Source organism: Paramisgurnus dabryanus, chromosome 18 (assembly GCF_030506205.2).
Source record: "Paramisgurnus dabryanus chromosome 18, PD_genome_1.1, whole genome shotgun sequence".
Classification (NCBI taxonomy): Eukaryota; Metazoa; Chordata; class Actinopteri; order Cypriniformes; family Cobitidae; genus Paramisgurnus; species Paramisgurnus dabryanus.
The window spans coordinates 16568925-16595610 of record NC_133354.1 but is presented as its reverse complement, the minus strand read 5'-3'; the positions used below and the strand labels follow the sequence as shown (position 1 = coordinate 16595610).

Genomic DNA, 26686 nt, shown 5'->3' with positions numbered 1-26686 from the left:
ATGCTAAAAGTGCTAGCGCCAGACCCAGAGATCAGCTGAATGGATTCCAAAACGGTAAGAATCAAATGTTTAACTCTAGGGGAGCTGGAAAATGAGCATATTTTTTTTTAAAAAGGGGAATGTCCCTTGAAGCTTTTGCCTTGATACTATTTGTTGCACCAGTAACATGCCTGTCGACAGTGCCTAATAGCGGTCTGCATGTCAATGCAGAAAACAACACAGAAGCATAAACAGCGTAGAGGGTACAGTAAAAGTCTGACACAGAAGTATAAATCAGGCTTTAGCCACAAAGCACACCTACGGCTCTAGTGATTGGCTTAAAAATGTCAATAACAAGTGCTACTTAAATGAATGGGAATGATCTCTTATGGGTCTCTCTAGACCATCCAGACCAAAATTCCATTATCTGAAATGGAAAGTGCTATTCATCTACTATTCAGTTTTATTTTCTCTTCACCGGAGCTGGAAAAAATTATCTTTCTTTTTTTTAGGACTTGTCAGTTGTTTATTTTTATGGTAATATTAATGTGTTGATTATGCTTATGGGCAGGCTGATGGAAATAGCTATTAACATTTGTATGTTTATAAGGCAGAGGAAATACTTTGTTTAAAAAGGACTTCTTGATGACTGAGCATCTAGATTTTTCTCACAGAGTGTTCCCGGATAAAGCTAATCTCTTCCAGAAGGTAATTTTTACAGATAACTAATTGCTTCTTAGATAACTTTATTAGTTAACTGTAAGTCTTACTTCAGCTCATTTGGTGTCTCAGTTGCAGAGACTTGAACTTGCAACTCTTTGGTTACAAGCTCGACCAAGACTCCCCAATTCCATATTCGATGCCATATTCATATTTCATGCCCTATAAGGTTTTGGATAACTGATAAATACTCATTGGCAGCCAAGATAACTTTTTGTGATACAAAAGATGTGTTTTAGATTTTTAATGCAAGCTGCTCTGTATCACATTGTCTGCAATGCATTTACCAATTCAGCATTATGAATGCACAAACCTCAAAGATTCCCATGTGGCCTGCCCCTTCTCCAAAAGAGCATCACACACTGCAATGTGCATTTATCTCCAACCATGTGTGCCATGTGTGGCCACATATATCACATGACTCTGTTAAACCCATGTACTCATATATTCTTGTAAATGACAGCTTGCCCCAGCTGGTGTAGCGGGGTAGATATCTGGAGAAAATGGTCTGTGAAATGGAGCCTGGGGGAGGGAGGGGATAATGACTGTCAATCTTGTTAGCCACGCCCCATACCCTTTACTCATAAACAAAGCTGATAGCTTCAACCCCCAGTCCCTGCACATACAGTTATTCAGGAAAAACTGAATAACTTTTACAGACGACAACAATCTTGGGCCTGTTTCTCTCATTGCCTGAGAACGGACATTGCACTGCACCACGTACGAGATGCCTTATCTTTCTCTCAATCAAGCCGTCATCCATCTTCATGTACCCTATGTCCAACAATTCTTTAGTGTATGTCTCACCACCAGACCACCCCACATTCCTCCCTTTACATCAGTGCATTAGATTGTTCTCTGTGGAAATGCTGGCCATGCAGGATGCATACAAGAAAATGCGTGTTTAGCTCCCATGCTGCTGTACCCGTGTCTTGCAATGTGCTGTTCTGACACTCTCTTGTACTGCTGTGGACCTCATTTGCGGAAATCGTTTTTTTAAGATCTCTGTTTGCTTGCTGCTGAGCTGGCTTTGTTATTGATCTTTGCAGTAGGCCTACAACATGTTTTCAGTGTGCAAGCATCTTACAATTTTATGTCTTGAGTGTTTAGCTGGCAATAAGCCTGAATCTTTAAAAGTACCTTAGTGTTTAAGAATGAGTCTGAGGGCGAACTCACACTATCCAAACCAAACCGCGCTCGGACGCGTTTGACCCCCAAAGCCTGGTCTGTTTGACTAGTGTGATCGCTCTGTTCCGTGCCCGGGCGCGGATTGGTTAATCACGCCGCGGCCGGGTTGCAGAGGTGGGCCGGAGCGCGGTTCACTTGGGCTCAGGCGCGGAAGGCTGTGGTGTGAGCGCAATATCGCCTGAGCGCGATTCAAAAGGTGAAGACGTCAGTTGCGCGACCACTCACGTTTCTGCCACCGTAAAAACTTTTTGATGCGAGCAGCGGGTTTACGTGAATGTCCGAGCTGCACACGTGACAGATCAACTAAGCAACATGATGACATGTGAGAGGGCTGTCTATAATCGCGCACCAAACGACTCCGGAAAAAACACAGACTTATCATTACGGTGGGTTCCAGTGTTAAGAGAGCGCTTTACTTACTGCTTTTTTCAAAACAATCGCATCTTTATGACGAAAGCGAGCCCGGACTCGGATCGATACAAAGTACAGTGTGAGTGCGTGCACCTGGGAGAGTAGGGAGGGGTGACAATCGCGCTGGGGCATGGTTTGGTTTGGATAATGTGAGTGCGCCCTGAGATTGAGGTTTATTTTGGAGAAATTTGCTGTCATATTTGGCGACATAAGTTTTAGTAGTACCAGTTGTCTAGTGTGCAGTATATGTAGACATATTGTTTATGTGAATCAGCGAGCAATATATGCACTACTGTTTATCTTTGAAACCAGGGGCTTTCAACTTTTTTTGCCACTGAGAACCCCCTTGATCCATATTATTTACTTGAACCTACCCCCTAAGATTTTAAATATTTCAATACTTTAATTATACAGTTGCATGTTTAACAAAAAACAAACATATTTTTAAAGCTTTTATGAGTAGCATTTTAAATAGTTATTGTTATCATTACTTGTTGTTATTAGACCATCTGTATTGCTATTGTTTAATGGGATAATTCACCCAAAAATAATGACTCAACGTCATGTCGTTCTAAACTAGTAAGACCTCCATTCGTCTTTGGAAACAAAGTTTAAAATGTTTTAGATTTAGTCCGGGCGCTTGTTGACTCTTCTTGAAAATCTACGTACGGTTTACTGTCCATGTCCAGAAAGTTAATAAAAACATCATCAAAGTAGTCCATGTGACATCAGTGGGTCAGTAAGAATGTGTTGAAGCATCGAAAATACATTTTGGTCCAAAAATAACAAAAATTTTGACTTTATTCAGCATTGTCTTTTCTTCTGCGTCTGTTGTGAAGCGCATGCGCAAGACCAAAGTCACGTGACTGCAGTAAAGGGGATGACATTTTATCCTTGTTTGCAAAGTTTTTTTTTCAAACTTACAGCGTGCGTCTCCCTCAGACCATAAACGAAGCCCGCGCTCACAAAAAAAACAGCTGGGGCGCACCAGATAACACGTCGGCCACGTCGTTCGTCATCGCAGAAGAGAAGACAATGCTGAATAAAGTTGTAATTTTTGTACTTTTTGAACCAAAATGTTTTTTCGATGCATCGACAAATTCTAACTGACCCACTGATGTCACATGGACTACTTTGATGATGTTTTTGTTATCTTTCTGGACATGGACAGTATACTGTACGTAGATTTTCAATGAAGGGTCAACAAGCTCTCTGACTAAATCTAAAACTACTTAAACTGTGTTCCGAAGATGAACGGAGGTCTTACGAGTTTGGAACGACATGATGGTGAGTCATTAATGACATTATTTTTATTTTTGGGTGAACTGTCCCTTTAAACAGTCTTCTGTATTAATGCTGTGCTTCTCTTAAACCTCAAACAAGATGCATTTTTACACAGTTTCAGATCAAATTCATTTAAATCTGTAAGGAGATTTAAGATTTAGAGTTAAAATGTGTTACCCTCTTACATGTGCCTTAATCTCATCGCTTCAATCTCCCATCTATTTTAAATCCTATCAAAGCAACCTTGCCTAGTTATATCATCTTCAGAAGAGCTGCAGTATCTGGGTCTCGCCTCTGCAATAAACCACTCCACTTTTGCCCTATGGGCACTTGCACTCAAAAACCCAACCACTCTGCAGCCTTACAAAAATACGACTCGTCCTACTCCTTTACGATTCAGGGCATGTGGGAAGACCACTGTATGCACAAACCTTCATGCACCATGCAGTACCGCTTCATCCGCAGTAAAGACACACCTCTGCAAAAAAAAAGAGCTTTCAAACACATAAATGTCTAATTTGTATGATCATCTGTGTAATGTAATACATACTCATTAGCGGGCAGATTTTGTTGTTTTGTGTTATGTTCACCCTGTGACCTCCCATTTATATGAATGTCCTTTTAAAACATGGTTTACCCTGGTAAAGCTGAAAGGATGCCCTCTGTTCAAGCAAATCTGGGTAAACTAGGTCACTACTGGATTATAATTTTATATTATTCATAACCATTCAGAAACAGAGTTTTTACTTTAATTAATGATATATGAAATTACTAGCTAGTTCGGTTGTCTAAATAACAAGTTGGTGTTAAGGAAGCCCTGTATAATTAGACTGGTTTAGCGTCATGTTTATCAGTGTGTTTTATGGAATTATATTGACATTATTTCTGCCCTTTGGATTACAGATTTTAATCTGATGCTACAGATTTAAATCCAGTGAATACATGGGCTAAATAGCTGTCTTTTAACAGTATTGTACAGAACTTTCACAGTCCAAAAATGGATTGTGAAGAATAGCAGGAACAGTGCTTACAGCAGGCAGTTTGCAGTCTGACTGTAATTATCTTGCAATTTAATGTTAAAGGTAGTGAACAATTATGGATGTTACGTAGCTACAGTGCTTTAAGCAAGTGATTTTAGGACATAATCTTCCAAATATTGCATTATATGAGGTCTTTTTCAACTTAAATGTGAAATAATCCATGCAGATGCAGGTTTTGTTTTAGTGACATTTTTAGAGATGGTTTACAGTTAGGAGTGTCTACATGAAACTGTCTGCGTAGATGCGAGTTTGGTGAAATACATGGTGTGATCCCAAAACTAGAGTTGAGTAAGTTTAAAAATACCGATACATGCGAGTATCGAGATATTTTGTGGGACAATACTATATCAATTAGGGATGGGCATTCGATTAAGTTTTCTTTGTCGATCGTCGGGAGAATTAACGATCGACTATCGATTAATCATTAATATTTTTATAATAAAATTTGTTATTTAACTTTTATACTTAAAAAATGCAATGAATACAAATATACAGCGTGCTTTTCCTCGATGAGACCTTTATTACAAGATCAACTTGTGGCAGACAGTTAAACTATGTTTCAAACATATATGTGCGTGCATGTGGAACCTGCAGCTGCGAGCCAGCGTTCTTAAACAGAGACCTCATTAGTTCCAAAATAAAAAAAACAGATTCATGTTTAACATTAAATTAAACAAAAAACATAATACTTAGATCTGAAAGGTTTTGTCAAAATGTAACTCAAAATTATTCAAGCCAGAAGAAAGTGCAAGATATTAGCCTTCCAAACATTAGGCTATAACAAATTAGGCATTAAAGCCTCGTGAAAAATAACTAACTTTAGTAACTCGCATAAAACTTCTGCACCAGTCTACTGATTTTTTTTTTGGAGAAATAAAAGCATGTTTTGGGGTCAGACGCGACCGCAACCCATGGTGACCGTCAGTCCAGCCGCCGCCGAAAACAGCTGCTCAGAGGAGACTGACCGGGATTTACCTCAGCGCTAACTTGGCTTATTCCGCATACAGAGTATGTGTGAAACAGCGTGCGTTTTGTGAGCTCCATTCACCATTGTTTAATTATACTAACATATCTTTTAGTTTTTATTTGTTGTAAAACAACAGTAGACACAAATTTACTATGGTCTCCAACTCCACAATATACCATAACCATGGTATTTGTAGTAAAATTGCGGAAATACAAATCGTTTTTAATCTGCAAAAAAAAAAAAAAAAACATTTTCACAATGATAAAATCATGGCTAATTTTCCTAAGGTAGTAATTACAAAATTATATATGTTTGAAAGACGGAGATGCGCACCTGTCAATCTATTACATAACAGAGCGAGGCCAGCGACAAACGTGCTCATAAACGGGAGTAATATGGAATAATGTGTGCATCTTTGAATAACTGTAAGTATACATTTCTTTAAAATATATTTTGTCATATAAAGTTTTGAGACATGGCCTAATAATGTTTGTTTCACTTTTATTGCTCATTTAGACTTATTGTGCGGGTAACAGCGTTTTTGACGCATTTACCTCAGAGGTTATTTTAGCAATATTGCTTTTTTCCGGTAATAATAATACAATTTATATTTCAATCCTGTTTCATTGTCTGTTTATTCATTTCATTATGCTGTTATGTTAATGTGAGGATATTTATTTGCCATATGAGACGTGCCGTTATATAAATACTTTTGTATAATATTTAAATATATGCGGAATAATGTGTGCATCTTTGAATAACTGTAGGAATACAGTTGCTTATTTTTGTCATAAGTTTTGAGAAATAATAATATTGTGAGGATTTATTTCCATATGAGACGCTTTTTTGTCGTTGAATACTCTCGTTTATTATTTGGAAATCATATACATACATAGTAGGAAATATATAATGTGGAAGGGTAGACTTGCAAAGTTACTCTGCTTATTTTTATTTATGATATATGTGGAGATAAATAAAGCATTGCAGGGTGCTTGACGGATTCGCCGCACACGTATGCAAACGCACTGCATACGGAGTATTTGTGAAACAGGAGTTAGATAAAAAAAATGCATTCGATTAATTGATAACAAATTAACGTTATCGACGAAATTCTTAACAATCAATTATCGATCGTCGATTAATTATGCCCATCCCTAATATCAATCATACAAAAAATCATACAAGAACAAGATTCATGGCATTCATGGTTTCGTTTGGAGTTTATATCCCAACCACTAGATAGGATTCTTCTAAACAGTGAACCTTAACAGTTAGAAGTACTAACATAGGGGCTTGCCACAATTTTTGCTACGGTTTGCATATGGTGGTGTGTTTTCAATTACAGCTTTCCTAAAATGATATATTTATAAAAGAGGAAATATCCCAATATATTGGCTCATGCTACAGTATTGCAACATATTGCACCGCAACCTTTGTATCATGATGTGTATCGTATAACAAGATTCTTGCAGAAGTTCTCTTGTATTTGCAATTATGATTAAACTTACAAATACCTTCATTTTAATATTAACTTACAGTATAATAACGTAAATTGCTATAGTGGTGACTGCTGGCCCATCCAGTGTTTAGTAGATTCAGCCTGGATTTAGCTGTGTGAAACTTTCATGCTTAAACTCTTTATTTATTATGTAACAAAATACTTCAGGTGCTAAATTTGTCTGCTGATTTTAAGAGGCTTATTTAAACACTTCACTGAGCAACTAAATCTTCATCCGATGTAGTTTATTTAGTGGGATCATTCAGTGTTCACCATTGCATAACTCATCATTTTTCTCTGGAGATGTTTTTTTAAGTTGCATCATTTGTGTTGTTAATCTTGCTGTAACGCATCCTAAGCCAGTGTCATGTGTGCCTCATGTGTTATTGATTAAGTCAAGGCATTTTAAAGTTATCCTCACACTTCAGCGGTAGTCCCTAAGGGCACATGTTTGTTTTGGTTTGAATGACCTTTTCCACCACCATGAAATCATCCAACCATAGTGCAAAAAATTCCTAATCCAGACACAGCTGATACCAACTTTCAAACATGGACACTGAGGCAGCCATGTGTTTTTGAGCGAGTGAGACTCATGGGAAGGATTTCTCATTTCTCCAGGTCGAATAGCACGTTTCTTGGATCGCTCTTACGTTCCGTGTTGTTGGCTGCTGCGTTTCACAACACTCCGCCAGGAAATTTTTTTTATCGTCCTCCGATGGCATTTGTGATTTCTGGTGCTGTGATGGCATAAGTGATGTCTTTTGCAGTCACATTTTTACTTGTCTGTCCTCTGCTCTGGTACATGAATACTCAAGAGCCCCCACTGATTTACAAGAAGTAGTATCTGCTGATAAATGTCTGTGCACATCTTTGCAATTTTGTCCAGTACACTTTATCTTCAGCAGTGTCGGGGGTAATACGTAATAATATTACTTTTCTGAAGTAACGAGTAAAGTAACGCATTACTTTATAAATATACACATTAATATTTGAGTTACTTTTTTAAAAAAGTAATGCAAGTTAATTTTCAGTTTAATTAATTTGATTTAAAAAAATCTACTGAATTAAACTAAACGTAGCAATTTAGAATTACACATTCTATGCGCGTGCCAGTTTGAGTCAGAAACGGAGATGGCAGGCCAGAGCTTAACATTTTTGTAATGGAAATATGCAATTTCTATATGCAGAACTTCATAAAAAACACCTGCAAGGCCTGAAAGAGTTCAAGCCTCAGCCATGTAAGAAAAAAAAACGTGAAAGTAATGTGTACTTTCCATGAAAAGTACACTAAGTAACACAATTAGTTACCCTTTTGGGGAGTAACTTAATATTGTAATGCATTACTTTTTAAAAGTAACTTTCCCCAACACTGATCTTCAGTACCCATGATGTCCCACATGAGAGATGGTTGAGAAGCAAAAGCATGTGACCCACCTGGAATTCCCATCCGAGTCAAGTTTATCAACAGACAGTCAGCTTCATCTTCTAAGGACTTGAAACACTAAATGTTTTCTATTAAATATAAGTTTACAAGTCAGTGGATTTTCTGAATAACTTGACAGTTAGTCGGTTTTGGCAAACCCTTTATAATTGCTATTTTAAAACAACATTAACTAGACATCAATCAGACACATTATTTTGGAGATAAGTAAAGACCTTCAATAGGAAAACTGACAGATATTGAAATAACAACAACATTCATTACGCAAAACTGTCATCGTCCTCAATAACACAAAGGCTTATGCATAGTTATGGCAACATTCTCACATACATTACAATTTATTGGATTGCAATTTATGTTGTCGATGTGCTCAGTTTGTTACAAAATATGAATTTTAAGGTTGATTTTTATGGCACAGGTTCTAAAAAAAGTTTTTTTTATGCTCACAAATGTTACTGTAGGACTGTGCACTGCCTCTATGCTCAAACCGCCTCCAAATTTGTTTCATCTAAAGCATTGCCTCTAACATAATTCAGACTGCAACTATTTAATGTCCCTAATCCACAAATGAGTTGCTGGACAATCGGTTGACCATCCCTGTCTTCAGCTCTACACATAATCAAGTCATTAAAATGCCTCTAAACAAAAAACATCCCGTGCTAAAGTACAAGACATATGGAAGCTCTTTGTATCCACTTGGTGTCTGTTGTGTTACTACAATTGTGTGATTTGTAGACAATGCTGCCCTGAGCTCCCTTTGTCGTTCATAAAGGGTTCTTCAAACCTTCTCACTGCAGGACTACTAACATTATTCTTTGTCACTCTTTCCTCTCTCTGGACTGTGCTGGTCCCAGAGGATCATGAGAAGAGTGAAGGGCACATGCTGGAAAACCGCTCTGTGCTCCTACAAGGGCAACCCCCACTCCACAGCGCTCCCCACTGATTCTTTTGGCTCACTGGTCCTGTGCTTTGTCCCTGGGACTGTACCATTGACAGCGAACTGGGGGGGAGGTGCTGGGGGTTGTGCGTTAGAGTCTGAGGAAGAAAGCGAGTACATGTGGTGAAAGGACAACACATCAGATTGGTGCAAAGGGAGAACTAGTCATTTCATCTTTTTCCCTTCTTTTTTTTTTTAAACCACTTTTGGCAGGCGACCTAGACAATGCTCCAAAGAACTAACATTGAGTGAGAAAGACAGAGACATACCATCTGATCGCAACTTCGGAAAAGGAAAGTCAAAGAAGCCTCGGAAAATTGGAATACTGCAAAAAGCCGGCCAGGAATCACTCTTTTATGCTTAGGAGTTCACGGGAACCCAGTGGTGGTGGAAACTCAATTTGTGTATTACAACAACTCATCCAGGACGGTGCTCTGGGGGAGGTGGGAAACTCGAATGACATCTGTGTTCTGCCCGGTGCATTTGTGCCGGACAAAACCAACGAGCGTCCCATTCTCACCGTTCCCGCTAACACACACCGGCTGGTAGACGTAGGAGGTGGGCTGAGTGGCAAGAAACCTTGGATGTTGAGCTTCCAATATCTCAGGGGTTAATCAATTCAGACGGGATGCTGTGCCTTTGTAAGTCTTGCTTGTTCTGTCTTACTTGTTTTATTTTCTTGCATTTATCCTTTTGCATTCTCCACTATTCAATCACATATGCTTTTCATTTACATTTAAAAAGAGAGACTTTGTATATTCAGGTCTCACTAGGAAAGTGCTGTGCAGCCGTATGCTCTTGAGGTTTGCACCACGAAATGAGTTTCTGTAACAGTTCTTGTAAGGAGAGGCATGCATCGTAAGTAGAGCTGCAACTATCGACTATTTTTTCAACCGATTAATCTATCGATTATTTTTCCGATTAATCGAATAGTCTAATGATTTTTTTTATACATATAATTCCCCAACAAATAATAAATGTAACATCTGCCATTAACGCCAACATTTTATTTAAGCATTTTCTTAATTAAACAAACACACAAACCAAAATTTTCAACATGAAAAATAAAGTGGCAGTGCCACTTTAAAAGAGGCATTATTCACCTTAAACAATAAAATAGGCATATATTAATATTTTAAACATTAGTTTATGATTGGTACATGCATTAACTCAGCATTAGTTCAGACTGAAGTAAAAATAAGTTCATTGTGATTCATGAACCCTTATATAAAATGTAATGGTTATATTATTACTGTTAATATTATTACTATTAGTAGTACTGCATTCTCATTTAACTTTAACATTTAACTTTTCTTAAGTTCCGGGTAAAAAACAAGTTCAGTTAGTATGATCTTCTAATATTTTATAAACAGCATTTACGTCGCTGTTAATTTTAAATAAACGCATGTCAGGAATACCTTACAAGACGAGCTTCTGTAATATCTGCGCACATATTCGCAAAAAAGACGTTCATTGGGAACTCCGCACTGCCAGCTGGCTTTCAGTGCACGCGGGCACATGCCTATCAGTTCTCAATGTGACAGTAACTTATTATTTCATAACTTCTTAATATAAAAACATGTCCTGCTCTTTATTTACTGTTTCAACATACTGCCCAGAAGCGATGCAATGTCGCGTCTGTTAGGCGTCTCGCAGCTCGTATTAAACGAAGATGTAAACGCAGCTGTATTAAGCACAATATGTATTGATTCTATTGTTTATAGAGTAAGTATAAAAACTTACTGTAATAGTTCAAATTCTTACGCTGACGTCTCGTCATTTTGAGGTCGGAGAGCCCCAGGTTTTCTTCTTTTAAGATGATCATACACAGGTGTTGCGCTGCTGTGGTATGCCATTTCAGTTTTACACAGTATGTGTTTTATTTGGTCTCTGCTTAAAGTATTCCCACACTTTTGATCGCGTTCTGTCTGTTTGGTATAACACTTGTATCACCCGGTCGGAGCTGAAGCCGCCTTCATTTCAAAATGTAAACAGTGCGACGCATCGACGCATTTCCGGCAAATCGACGTAATTACGTAATCGACTACGTCGACGCGTCGTTCCAGCCCTAATCGTAAGCACCCCTGTGTTTTAATATCTTTCATGCCTGTCAGTGCGTATAAATGATTAGATGAAGGATCCCCATAATGCATAGATGCTTTCCATAAGGGACCCTCTTTACAGTCAAACAATAGACTGTAATGTTCTGGGGCGCCAAGGATCGCCTCTGCGAATGAGGCCCATTGGACTTTATAATAATAAAGAGCCTCGGTGGTCATTGGTGAAGTATGTTACTTCTAACCATTTTGGTCTGGAACCAGGTTGAGTTCATTTTCCTGGCACGGGCATTGGGATACATCCTCTGTCTCTCTTTAGATGTACTGGCAAGTTGTGCAGAGTTGGTATTGAACTACCCTGAATAACTGGGTCATTCGTTCTCATGTTACCTCCCAGTGTTTCCCTGCCGCTGCACTTGCTCACAGACCTCATGGTGAATACTGAACCTCGCTGCAAACTTGTATGTACACCTGGTTGTGCCGCTCTCTAATCTCTTCCCACTCTTCTCAAATAGCCATGCATTAGCCGCTCAGTGATTTGTTCCTTTGCTCTATCAGACCAGCAGCATTAGATTTCACTCTTTACTTGTTAGGATGTGGAATGAACAGAAGAGACTACAAGTCTCAGGGTATAACTCAGTAAGACCTTCATTTGGTGTTGTAAAGACATCTAAAGTTTCACTCACAGCCTCACTTAGGTGGACATTTAATACATCGCAGCTCTGTGTAACCCTGCCACGGTGCTTTCACTCATCGTGACAGGAATACAACCTACCGGCTGCTTTCTAACCCCAGCAGAATGTAATTAACGCTGCAGTACATGCATAGGTGAGGACTGCAGGTTTTGGAAGTTAGGACTTTTTAGATAGATAAGGGATACATGTTCTGTTTGAACACACGCTAGATTGTGTTTGCTAATGGTACCAATATACTGAACCCATTTTTTTTTTAAAGTTGATCCAATATCACTTTAACAGGGTCAACATGCCGCAGGTGTAAGCAGTCTCTAAAATGTTTTGTGATTCAATAAAACCACTCTCAGAAGTAGTCAGGAATGCACGTTACATTTCCCAAATGAGTTTCGCACAATAGTGAAGGATTCAACACAGCCGTTCTGCCAAATGGATTTAAAGTCTTGGCAATGTCTATTTACGCTAAGTGCAAATAGCTTACCTTGTTGGCAAATGCTGTTTTCACTAATTCATCCATTCTCCATCGCTCAGACAATTTATCCTAAGAAAAGCATATTAACACTTGTACAAATACCATTTGTGAATAACATTTATCACTTTGTTCAGTGCAAATATAATGCCACTTTTTACAATATAGAGTTACTTGTTTGTTTTATTGCTTCTGTGTCCATCTCATTCATTCAAACAGTTTAGGGGATAGAAATAGAGAGAAGCTTTATTGGTCTCAAGGGGGAAATTTTGTGTAAATAATTTTGTTATCAATGGATGCAAGATTACAGCTTTTTCTCTCAATTCGAGTCCTTGAATCGAAAACACTATTTTTACTGTTTAAATGCAGCTTGTTTTGTTAGTCTAAAGTCCTCGTGGTTTTATGTGAAGCGTGTGTCTTGCAGCACATGACAGAGCTTTAGTTTCCTGCAGTCTCCTTTTGTTCTTTTTTTCTATTTGAAATGTGCTTATGTGTGTTACTGAGGTCATTTCTGGTATGAATCACCAATCTAACAGTATGAACAAACCCAAATGAGTCACAGCATTAATTTGTCAGTCGAACAACACTGCAGTGGAGGCATTAGCAAATACACTGTCAATGAAGTCATAATGTGAACAGCCTGAGATGATGTAAATGGTAATATTTGTGTTAATACTGAATAAGGTATAGTATAATGGTTGCTGACCTTTTTAAACACTTTAAAAAATATGTAACGCTTAAAAGGGTTATTTTCAACCCAGCATTGGGTCAAAAAGGGACTGGTGCTGTCTCACGATTAGTCGTGACTAATCATTTGCAGAATAAAAGTTTTTGTTTACATAATATATATATATATATGTGTGTGTGTGTGTGTGTGTGTGTGTGTATAATAATTATGTATAAATACACACACACATGTAAGAACATTTGCATGTGTATATACTTGTTTATATTTTAAAATAAAATATTTTATTAGTGCTGGGAAAAGATTAATCGCGATTAATCGCATACAAAATAAAAGTGAATTTTTGCCCAATATATGTGTCTGTACTGTGTGTTGTTATATATGTAAACACACACACATACATATATACATTTCAGAACATTTTTATTTATATATCCATGTTAATATATAATATAGAATATATACAAATATAAATAAATATATATATATATATATATATATATATATATATATATATATATATATATATATATATATATATATATATATATATATATATATATATATATACACATGTAAATGTTTCTTAAAACATACATGAATGTGTGTGTATTTATATATACATAATAATTACACACAGCGCACACTCATAAATTATGCAAAAAAATCACTTTTATTTTGTATGCGATTAATCACGATAAATCTTTTCCCAGCACTAATATTTATTATATATAAATATATATTTTTTTTTAAATTATACATGTGTGTGTGTGTGTGTGTATGCACACATATATTATGTAAACAAAAACTTTTATTCTGCAAACGATTAGTTGCGACTAATCGTGTGGCAGCACTAAAAGGGACCAGCCCAGCCATTGGCTTAAAGTAACCCAGAAAATTTTTATATTTAACCCAACAATGGGTTGAAACAACCCAGCATAGGTTAAATTACAACCCAAGGGGCTGGGCTTGTCCCTTTTTGACCCAACGCTGGGTTGAAAATATCCCAGTATTTACTCCGTAAATATGTCCTTATTCTGTTTATACTGCTCTCTAAAAATGCTGGGTTGTTTTTGACCCATGGCTGGGTAAATATTGGACTAAACGGAGCATTTTGAAATGACCCAGTTGCTGGGTTATTGGTTGCGTAAAAATTACCCAGCATTAGGCCATTTCAAACCCAATGCTCTGTTCATTCCAGTATTTACCCAGCCATTGTTTAAAAACAACCCAGCATCTTTCAGAGTGTGGCATTACATCTAAATGCTTCATCAAACTTGACCGTTAACTGCTTTATTATTTATTTATTTATTTATGCATCATTAAATGCATTCATTAATGTACTGTTTATGAATCTTTTATTTGATTTGGGCTTTAGAAATTATCCACAGTGGGTTTTGCATCCAAAAACAGTTTTGATAAAAGCTGATATCTCGCACAATGTCAGCATGAATTATCCATTAAAGGCATTGCTAGAATAATAATGATATTAGTGTCTTTTCTTTTCATGCATATACGAAATAACGCTGTCGCTTAAGGAGCTTTCTCTTTGTGCTTCTGCTGTCACTGAACTTTATTCGCATTTATTATTCACAATATGCGGGCAATATGCTCAGCTGGTGACAAATCATTTAACACCTCCTCTAACCCGAGGTACCATCTCTACACCTGACTACAGATAGATGCATTGCCGCTAGTGATTCACCGAAGATTCGCATTATCGCAACGGTGTGGAAATGTCTTTCTGTTTACAACAGCCTGCAGCTGTCACTAAAATAAGAAACTGGTTTATTTCTTTCTGCATCTCTTCTCCACAGCTGACCCTTGCAGATGAACAGTGCGACGTGACACGAAATGGCCTGGAATCAAAAGAACCTGTGTATCTGGTGCAGATCTACTGTCAGGTAAGACAAGCAGGGATTGTTGCAGGAAAAAAAATTTGATTGCCTGCCATGTTTTCCACGTTAGACAAAATTCCGATGAGGAAAAATCTGCTGCCTAAACCTTTAACAGAATTCAAGCAATTTTCGAGCATCTGTTTGTGCACTTGCATTGAACGTTGGCAGCTCCAGCTGAAGACTTGGTGGAAAATATCTCAAGTCTGGGTTTGTGTGTGGAAACCTCGTAGTAGATCCAAATCCGCAGAGCTGCTCCTGTGTGTTTATAAAGAAAAAAACATTTAACAGCTGAGGGTGCAGATGTGGCCAGGAGCCACATTACAGGAAATGGATCAGATATAGAAAGAGCACTTTAGTTCCACCTCTCATTACGATTTCTCCAAACAAACACACTCCTCAGTTCTCAATGAAATGCAAATGAAGCGAACAGGCTGAACTGCTGTGTTTGTATTTCCTGTGGCTGCACTCGTACGCTAGGCACTCCTGAGCGTTTTTATTTTGAGGTCTTTTCTTCCTGTCCCTTGGCTCAGAGGGGATGTGTTTTGACCAGAGGGAAAGTGTAGCGGTTTTCCATGACTGTTGGCTTTAAGACTGTAGAAATCCAGACAAAATAAAAGGCGCTCTAAAACCTATTTGTCATCAATTGATTATTCGAAAATGTAATACTACACTCTAAAAAAACAAACCGTGCTAAATAGCACTAAAAGTGGTTCTTGGTTATCATAGAGAAACCATTTTTAGTGCTATATAGCACATATGAAGTACCATACGGGGTCATATAGCACCACACGGGGTTCTTCTACATAGCACTATTTGGTTCTATACCGGGCCTACACAGGTACTTCATCGGTGCTATATGACACTTAAAATGGTTCCTCTATGAGCCAAGAACCACTTTTGTTGCTATTTAGCACCGTTTGTTTTAAGAGTGTAGACAATGTAAAACGAAGGGTGTTAATAAAGTATGCATAAACATTTTGATATAACTGACCAATCGCAGGTAAATAAAGAAAATATACCGATCATAACTAAATTTTGTATCTGATGCATATACATGCAATTCAGATCTAATTTTAGAGATTTGATTGGTTAGGCTGCTGTAAATTGGTAAAGGTACCAACACCCGGTGCCTGAATCAGGCTGCACTGAGCTGTCAGGTTGATTGATGCTTTACACAGGGCAGCCACAAAGGCACTGGGGCGGAGGGAGCCTGCCAGCCTCCCACGAGAACCAATGGAGAGGAAGGAAATGCATCCGATTCATTCCCTCACTTCCATCAGCATATTTTTCCATTCATATTCATCAGCATCTTTACATTGGGAATGCTCAGGTGATCCACGCAGCCAACGATTCTCCAATCAGAACTGCATCTTCTTGTCAGTCGGTGATGTAGTGCATTTCATTTAGATTAGAGCACTGCAGGCTCAGGTTGTGTCAACAGACCTGCTGGGAAAGATTTAGCACTGCTTAAGATGCGCTCATGTACAGATTGATTGAGTTGTTGCGCTCTGCTGGTCCCACTGAGGAGTAAAAGTCAATTTCAAGCGAAACACTTATGTGCATGAATAAAATGATGAACAGTTTAAGATGTACATTTGGAGTTCACACATCGCATCGGCTTTCCCAAATGTATGTGCTTGCTGTAAACTGATAATGTGGATGTCTTCTAGGCTGTTGGTGCATTCAACTGTCATTAAACGAGTCATTGTTTGACCTAAATAGATATTTGTGACCCTGCCTGTGAAAACCCAGCACATTTTTTTGTGATTTACTGTTTTCTACACAAAACTGTCCTACAAAATGTAGGAAACACATTCTGTGAAAATGTAACCTTGATATATTTAATATTGACTAAGTAAAACCATGACTAAAATTGAAATCAATGAGTGAAATCAAACTTTGATGCTCCAAAGATCTTGAGCATGGGTTTCATAGACAGGGTTACATATAACAGCAGAAATGTCATCAGTCAGTACAAATTCCCTGAATGTGCTGTTCTGTCTTTTCATCTTTTATTTAATATAAAGTGATCAAATCTAGATCTCAGCTGCTTAAACTTAAAGTTGTTTTCTCAACAATAAGCATATTATTCTCTTGATGCAATGCTAACATAATCGAAACAAACAGCTTTATGGAATGAAAAAGTCACCACATACAAAGAATGACCCCATATCTACTTTGAACAGCAATTCCTGTAGTTTATTAAGTTCACATTGCTTAATATACAGATATTCAAACGCTTTAAAAAAATCTGAAACCCTTCACTATTCCCTATACAGCAAATGACATTTGAGTCCACTTTATGGGGGAGAAGTGAACGAAAATGTGTGGGCGATTTCTGACAGTGACGTAAATGCCATGCGTCAGAGACTACTGTCCCTGAAATTCGTCATAAACATAACCTTTAAAGTTACACCTGTGTGGCTATATGGATCTTACTGTGAAGCATTAAGTCTATTTTCTTACTGTTTGTCACATTTTTCATGTTCGTTGTATTAGTTGATATTAACTTATTCCCTGCGGGTTTAAAAAAAAAGTTGCCAGCCAGCGCCACCTCTTTTCATTATTTTTACAAAAGTTTAATGCCTTCCATAAAATGTTTTTCTTAAAATATATAAACATACAATGGGCTCTATCATACACCCTGCGCAATGCATCTTCTGCTAGTTTCAACCCGGCGCAATGATAATTTTCACGTTTAGCGCAACGTTGTTTAAATAGCAAATGCATTTGCGCCCATGGGCGTTCTGGTCTGAAAACGTGGTGTGTTCAGGCGCATTGTTGGTGCGTTGCTATTTTGAGGCAACTAAAATAGACTACGCCATTGACCAACAAAAACCTGTTCTAAAGTCAATGGCGCAATATGTTTTTTTGTTATTTAAAGAGCACGTTAGTAATATGCGGTAGGCAAGTTCGGTCCTACAGAGCCGCAGTCCTGCATTGTTTAGTTCAAACCCTAATCAAACACACCTGAACAAGCTAATCAATGTCTTTAGGATTTAGACATCAGGTTAGATTATCAGTGCTTAGGCTAAAATATGCAGGACTGCGGCTCTCTAGGACCGAACTTGCCTACCCCTGCCCTAGGGCAATACTTCCGGTTTTTATAAGTTGCGGAAGAGTATATATTAGGGGTGTCCTCGACTAAGGATTTACATATTCGAATCAGAATTTTCGAATCTTTCCATAGTCGACCGATAGTCGAATCATCTATGTTTGTGTGCATGGGTTGGGAGGGGGCCAGACCAGGTACAAATTGGTAACTTTTATTTTCTTTCACAAGCAGCACACATAAACAACTGTCTGATAACGTGCCCAAAACTGTCTTTCAAGTAATAAACGAAGACAAAACTGACGATGCATTTATATATATTTTTTTTAAGGTAAAATGTAAGGCAACATTTGTTTAATTATTCCTCATAACATTTTAAAGCCACGATCTACAGAACATCACACAAAAATACATTTGATAACTAAACCTAAAAAAATAACAAAGGTGATCCTGCCTTGGAAACTCCGGCTACAATTAAGTGTTTTTATTTAATTTGGAGATAGCGCGGCAAAGCAGTCATGACCAAAAAAACCCGACAAATGAGAAATGACAAATAATTTGTGATTGTGACTGTAAATGATAAAAACTAATCTTTATATACAATTCATTAAACTTTAATTTATAACAAGAAAAACACTGAAATTAATGATTTTATAGACACTACGCGTTATTATTTAGCACAGAAATACCTGCTTGCTTGCTTTGACTTTGATCATCTCTGTATTCACTTTAGATACAGAAAGACCGGATGATATTATTTATTTCAGGAATATCTTTGCTATCATTTGAAAGTGAACACCGACTGACCATAATATTAAATCACAAGAAAGACATTCGTGTCAGGCAGAAATAGGTTCGGTGCAGATACTAATTTCCGTTTCATCACCGAAATAAAAAAACGGCTTACCTGTTTTGTAGTTTTACTTTAAGATAGACAATATAACCACTCTGTTTTAAATACATTTTAAAAACTTATACTCGTCGAAAAACATCCGTTTTTTAATGTTTAGTTTGATGAACTCCTAAATATGAGACGCATGCAGAGCACCTAGCCCGTTCGGCTAAATTACATGCGCAAAGCATGGCCAGCATGCAATAGCGCAACATCCATACAACGAAAAGCTATCCAAAATTTACATACTTAAATTAGATCGGAATTTACGTTTATAATAAATACAATTTTTTAATACAATAAGGGCAGAAGTAACAAAGTGAAGAACAAATATGCAAAATGCCTCAAGTGCACGGAAACAAAACACAAGCCAAATAGTTACATCAGATAACCCAAAGTGATTTATAAATAAAATAAAATATAGAAATTATTAAAAGAACGAAAGTCATAGTTTAATTTGCCAGCTTTGTCTTTTAAATGTCGAAACAAAGAGGCAAGGCTTTATTAACATAGAGACCTCTTATGGACGTGAAGCCCGGTCACAGGGGTTGTTGGATTTATTAACGCATTTAAAAAAATATTTATTGAAAGCTGCTACTTCACATATTATTTGCAGCATTATCATAATATGCAGTATATTAATATATTGTGAGAAAGCTGTTATATGTGAAATCAGATAATGTGTGCACCCATACGGCCAAAATTGAATGATCCTCATTTCATAACACATCTGCGACGATTCGACTATGAGATTGGTAGTCGAATCAGGCTTCTCCTATCGATGCATCGAATCTTCGACTATTCGGGGTCACCCCTACACTGTAAAATGTAATTTGTTGACTTTACTTAAAAAAACTTAGGAAACCGATTGCCTCAAATTTTTAAAGTAAAGTTGACAATCAATTTTTAAGTTGTTGTAGCTGAGAAGAAATGTGTAAGGACAACTCATATCATGTTAGTACACTTGAGTACAGTTAACGCAAAATCATTAGTTATGATGACAAAAAAATTTTTAGTACAGACAACTCATGTCATGGTAGTAAAGTGAACTTAAAAATCATTAGCTCCCGTCACTAAGGAAATGTCAGTTCAGACAACTGAGTTATGTTCAGTTAGCAGTACTCATTAAGGCAAGTTATCCTTACAAGGCTAAGTGTTCACAATACTAAGGAAATCTTAGGAAACCGATTGCCTTAAAATATTCAAGTAAACTTTACTCAAAAGTTTTAAGTTGTTGAAACAAAGAGAGACAACAGTTTGAATTAATCAATGAAACACTTTATTTGATTGAAACAGATCAATACAGTGAACTGCACATCCAATAAGAGAGAATTTGAATTTTGAAAAAAGACATAAAAACCCAACAAATCACACATTCACCATTACACAAAACCAAGACCAAATGACAAAAAAAATATATTTCCATCAATAATGTAGATACACCATAAATGTATGTGTGTGTGTGTGTGTGTGTGTGTGTGTGTGTGTGTGTGTGTGTGTGTGTAAAACAAAGAACTTCACTACTCACTGCACAGTAGATTTTTGAGTGATTGAATTTTGGGCCTTAAAGGAACATGCAGACATTTTGGGTTTTTACCTTATTCACCGTATCCCCCAGAGTTAGATAAGTCCATACATACCTTTTTCATCTCTGTGTGTCCTGTAACTCTGTCTGACGTACCCACCGCTAGCTTGGCTTAGCAAAAAGACTGGAAGTGAATGGCTCCAGCTAGCATACTGCTCCAAATAAGTGACAAATTAACGCGAACATTTTCCTATTTATATGTTGTGATTTGTATAGTCACAGTGTGTACAAATAACAAGGTGATATGAGACAGACATCTTTTAACAGTATACATACAGGAAACTATATTCTCAGATGAAGCACTGATACTTGGGCGGAGTGATTAGCACAACTCTCTCCTCACCAGGGGGCTTCTCTGGTGCTGCGAGCAAATCACTCCACCCAAGTAGCAGTGCTTCTATAGTTCCCTGTATGTATACTGTTAGAAGATGGCTGTGTCTCATATGACCTTGTTATTTGTATACGCTGTGACTATACAAATCACAACATATAAATAGGAAAATGTTTGCGTTATTTTGTCACTTATAGGGAGCAGTATGCTAGCTGAAGCCATTTACTTACAATCTTTGTGCTAAGCTAAGCTAGCGGTGGGTGCATCAGACAAAGTTACAGGACACACAGAGATAAAAATTGTATGTATGGACTTATCTAACTCTGGGGAATACAGTGAATAAGCTAAAAACCCAAAATGTTGGTGTGTTCCTTGAGGTGGGATACAGATGTGGCCTTTAAAAACGCGCGTTTTCTCCCGCGGCATTCGCCAAATCGTCTCGCGGAGTCACGCAGAATTCTGCAAGTGTTTTCGGGGGGGCTACTTTCCCTTTTCCCTTAATGTGTTTCGCTTCACAGAAAATCCACCAGGTGGCGCATAAAAAACTACATTTTTATATGCGTTGTCATTGCGGTTGTTTCCAGAAGTTAATAAGGGCATTGCTGAATATTTAACATTTCTATTAAAACAGCAAAGTGACGTCAACCAATTCTTGCCAGCATAACAGCGCATACATATATTAAGATGACTGTACGTGCAATGGGCATTTATACTAAGTGCAACAAAGAATTTAGTGTGAGCCTAATACACTTAACTCTATTTACAATGAATATCTTAATTATAAAAATTTTGACACCGTTTCATTGTTTGTTCATAATATTAATAATTATGTCAGTTTATCTAAAAGTATTAATATTTTAAAGAGATTTATGTGGTATAAAAATACATGTTTTAAAGTTAAAAATGTTGTAAAAATATATTAGCATTATTGTTCTTAATATATTAAGAACAATAATATGACACATGTATATTGCGCTAAATTGCTTTACATATGGAAAGAGGAATTCTTCTCAACCACCACCAATAAAGTTTAAAAAATATTCTTTAAAAACGGCGTTTAAACCCACGCAGAGCGAACAAGAAAACATGGGCCTACATACTGTACAGTGGGCATATGATATCTTTATTTAGTTTTAAATATTTAAAACTTTAGTAATACCTTTCTTGCGCATATAGGCAGTCAGTGTTATGATTTTTTTTTATCCTTTCAGCCGTTATTCATAACAGTAAAAATATTCAGTGGCTTTGTAAATATATTACTAAAATAATGGATTAAAGTAACTTTATAAAATCTCTTAATGTCACTTATGTATTTTTTAGTTGGTCAAAACAAAATAAATGGCTAGAAATAGAACAGACATTTTAATTTAAAATGTACATATATTATAGGCGTATATTATAGGTCCTTCCAGATATCTTATCTCAGACGTTCGCAGTCAACACTTTTAAAACTTATTTATATAAAATCTAATTTATAAATTAAAAAACAAAGTTTTAAGTTAAGAAAATAATAAATATGTTTATTTTTATTGAAAGAAAAACGTAGAAAATGTTATTATGGGTATTATGGGCATTGTTTGAATTGACAAGCATTTTATTCGCCACTTTCAACACATTTTGTGATTGATTTACTGATTTATTACAGAAAATTGTTGTCAGAAGCAAAGCTATTGTACAAAGCATCTTTATATGTATGTTTTAAAGTTAAAAATGTTGTAAAAAATATATTAGTATTCTTTTATATTAAGAATAACAATGATACATTTATATTGCGCTAAAATGCAATATACATTATTCTGCAATATAAATTATTCTCAACCACCACCAATAAAGTTTAAACATTATTCTTTAGAAAAAAAACGGCGTTTAAACCCGTGTTGCGTGGAGCGAACAAGAAAACATATGCTTACATGCTCAATCGGCATATGATTTCTTTTTTATTTAGTTTTACAGTTTTAAAAGTGGCAAAAAAGTTCTTAAAATCTAATGAATACCGGTTTTGTAAAATGTATATAACTGCAGATGCGTGCGTGGGATCCGGGCAAGTATCCTTTTCCTCCAGACCTTGACGCATGGTCGCGGAAAAGCGAGAAATATATTTTTTTTTAAGTAAAAATATTTTGCACAATTGATATATTACTTATGAATATTTTAGGAAATTATTTTTGACACACTTAGGTTATTACGTGTATTTTGGATTTTAATTTCATTACTGTCTGTGCCTATCCGTGGCCTCATCCGAGCGCACTTTCTTTGTCTTGCGTCTTAAATTGAGAAACCAATAAATAAAACGACAAAAAAAGATGCCCCGTTTAAGTGAATGGGGAGGACTTGCGTATCATATGCACGCCAAAGTGGAATTTGGCGTATGTATTGCACGAGTTTTACACTTCGTGCTATTTATACGCAACCTCAGGAGACTGGGTTGGAAAAGACTCACACACCTTTCCCTGATGCATGCCCACACAGAAATACTGAACTCCCTGGACATTCGTCCCCTAGCTCATGAGAGACTTTGGAATTTCTATTATACAACCGGCGCAATGCGCGACGCGAGTTTTTTCTGAACGAGTAAAGAGCGCATTGATAATATGCGTATTAACGGAATGACAACGCGGGTTTGTTTATTACATACATGGATGCGCAGCAGCACAAAAACGCTTTTTAATATGAAAAATTAAAGGATTAAAATGTAACAGATTATTATTGAGTCTCTTGGACATAAATGATGACCAATTATGAGACGTTAGAAGGCTTAAATAGCTGCTTCATCTGTAGCTAAGTAAATAAATGCTTTGCTTTAAACAAATGCATCTACTTTTAAATGTTTTTTTTTTAATGCTACCCAACGGATTTATTGTATATAATGACTCTGCACCTGTAGATATGGTGAGATGAGAAAACATTTTAAGTAATGCTTTAAAAAAAACATTTCGCTGTCCAAGTGCTGAAATAGCTCTCCACACGTTTGTAAATTCTTTATCTTTTGTTTGTAACAAATAGAGTATTTTTACAGTACAAACCTTATATAAAGCCTATTCTAAAAATGTAATTATACACCATGTATTTCTTTATAAAAGTATACAATATCAGAACTAAACCCATCATTATTTTTGTTCAAATTATGAATTATTTATAAGTTTAAAAAAGACAGTAATAGTACTATTTAGTAAAAAAAAAGATCTATATAAAAATATACTAGGTATGTTAATGTGAGAATATTTTACATCTGTCGTGTGATTCTAACTTAAAAACGAAAGTAAAATATGTTCGTCCGCATGGACATTGAAAATTGTGAAGTTTAATTAATATTATATGTTGTTATAATATTATATGTTGTATGTAAATTGTAACGAAAGTAATTCCCCCTGGGATAAGTATTTTTGCTTCTGATTAATAGCGCATATTCATCTGAGAACTGATGATGTCTGTGTGTTTCAGACCCTGGCTGTGTGCCCTGAAGTGTATATGACAATAAAGTAGTAAATCTCAATGTATTTATTTTTAAAATGTATTTTAAATAGGCCTATAGGCTCATAGGTTTTTTGGTTAAAAAATTCACAGCACCCCCTGTTCAAAATGACTTCCAGCGGCCCTGCCTTGACGCTTTGTGTGTTCGACTTTAAATGGTGCGGCTGACTGGTCGGCGTATGACATCAGAGTACCGCGAGAGCAAAGGTAAAGTCGGACCATTTGTAACATTTCGACTTGCTCTCGCGGTACTTTGATGTCTTCGTTGCCGAACTGTCTGCGCAGCGCCACATAGAAACGCCCTTTGACTCTTTAAGGCAAAGTACCAGCAACATGAGAAGTGGTGGCACGCAAAAGAAAGTGAAGGTACGCAGTACGCTAAAATATAAAGCGTCTGTACTGCGAGCACTGGTTTAGTTATTTACATCGTGTGTTGCTCTTTCACCATTGTGCACCCGCGCACTCGCTCTGTAGTTTGTAGCTCGCGCTCCGGCTTCGATAAACAATGCCCGTTTCTCAATACCAAGTAGGGGAGAGTGGGGCAAAGTAAGCCAGTGGGTAAGTTGACCCACCCCCTTTATCTAGGCAACCATACAGATTTGTAGCCGTGTGACCACAAATACAGGTAGCAACCATAATTTATATGTTAAAGAGAAGGACAAATTAAAGAGTTATGATTAAAGTATGATTTTTATCCTATCAAAGTAAAATTTATACATACCAGGTATAAAGGCTGTTATGTTAAAGTAGATTTATCCAGGTCTAAATATTCATACCATAAATATTTGTGATAGGCTAATGTATAAAACCATGTGAATGATTTAGCTAAAGATTAGCCTGAATTACTAAGCTAGGCAGTTTCCCAGAACGGTGGCTGTGGGGCAAAGTTCAACCCCACCATGAGGCACTGTAACCATTGAATATGTTTCATTAAAAAAAAATTCTGTGAAAACACAAAAATTTTAGAAAACATATCATGCTAAGACATTACCATATTAATTAATTTTTATGCATTTGGCGTTTTGCAGGTCTACACTGAAAAAACAAACATAACACTCAGAAACGTCCATTGACAATCTCCAAACAATAAGTTGTTCCTCAAAATCTGTATTTTCATCTGATACAGACTCAAACATGAGTGGATGACATCAGAGTACCGCGAGAGCGATTTAAAACCGACCTCCTCCGCTTTATTTCTCGCGGTACTCTGATGTCATCTGCTTGTCGGTTCTTGTGGCGCTGCGTAAAGTTGACCACACCTAAAAAATGTTCTGCTAAACTCGACAGAAATGCTCTGTATACCAGCACCTCCTTTATTAATTTGTATAGCAGGAAAAGTTCTATTTTACTTCTCAGCGTGATAAATAGCTTACAAGGTTTGGTGTGTGAGCGTGTGAACTGACAGAAATGCGTGTGTCGCATGGTGATTGCGTGGGACTTAAGAGCCTAGGTTATATCAACATATGTCAAATTAAGTTACCTGATATCCACTGAATTTTATAAGTTATAAACATTCATTTAAGATAACATACAGCGTATGTATTAGGCCTATTTGCTTAAATTACATTTTAACAAAGAAACTGCAAGGGTTGATATTAAAACCCAACACGCTGGTGAAAACTGGATAAACCGGTTTTCTTTCATGAGGTGATCGATTAGCATTGGGGGTTGGCAAAGAATTGGCAGACCTGGGTGGGTGGTTTTTAATTTTTTGACTCTCTGTCACTGGTAGCTGCTAAAACAAGCAGCTAAACCATGTACAATTAATTACATTTTGGAATTAACTTCCTTCATGTCTTTTTATTTATACACTGTAAAAAATATTTTCTGAATTTTTAAGTAAAGTTAGCATTAAATATGTTTTACAAACAATTGGTTTACAAACTCTGGGATGTTTGTGATTATCATCATTCAGAAAAGTGGTGCTTGTGTTTAGACTCGTGTTTTACGTGATTAAATCAGGAAGATTACATTAGTTTCTTTTCAGTGTAGAACAGTTTGTAATCAAAATGCAAAAATATAGTATATTTATAAACATCGCTGAAACAAAGAGTGAATTAAAATTAAAAAAGTAATAAAGTTAAAGCTG

General features: G+C 36.7%; 1 protein-coding gene across 3 annotated transcripts in view; it reads left to right on the top strand.

Moving 5' to 3' along the window:
- The window catches only part of arhgap32b (Rho GTPase activating protein 32b), a 104169-nt gene that overhangs the window by 38204 nt on the left and 39279 nt on the right, over positions 1-26686 (top strand). For 2 of the 3 annotated variants that reach the window (XM_065286948.1, XM_065286947.1), the window contains exon 6: positions 15186-15272. In XM_065286948.1, coding sequence (XP_065143020.1) covers positions 15186-15272 — 87 coding nt within the window. Of the gene's footprint in view, positions 1-9600; positions 10107-15185; positions 15273-26686 lie in introns of those variants that run through there. The other variant, XM_065286949.2, reaches the window with a different exon arrangement.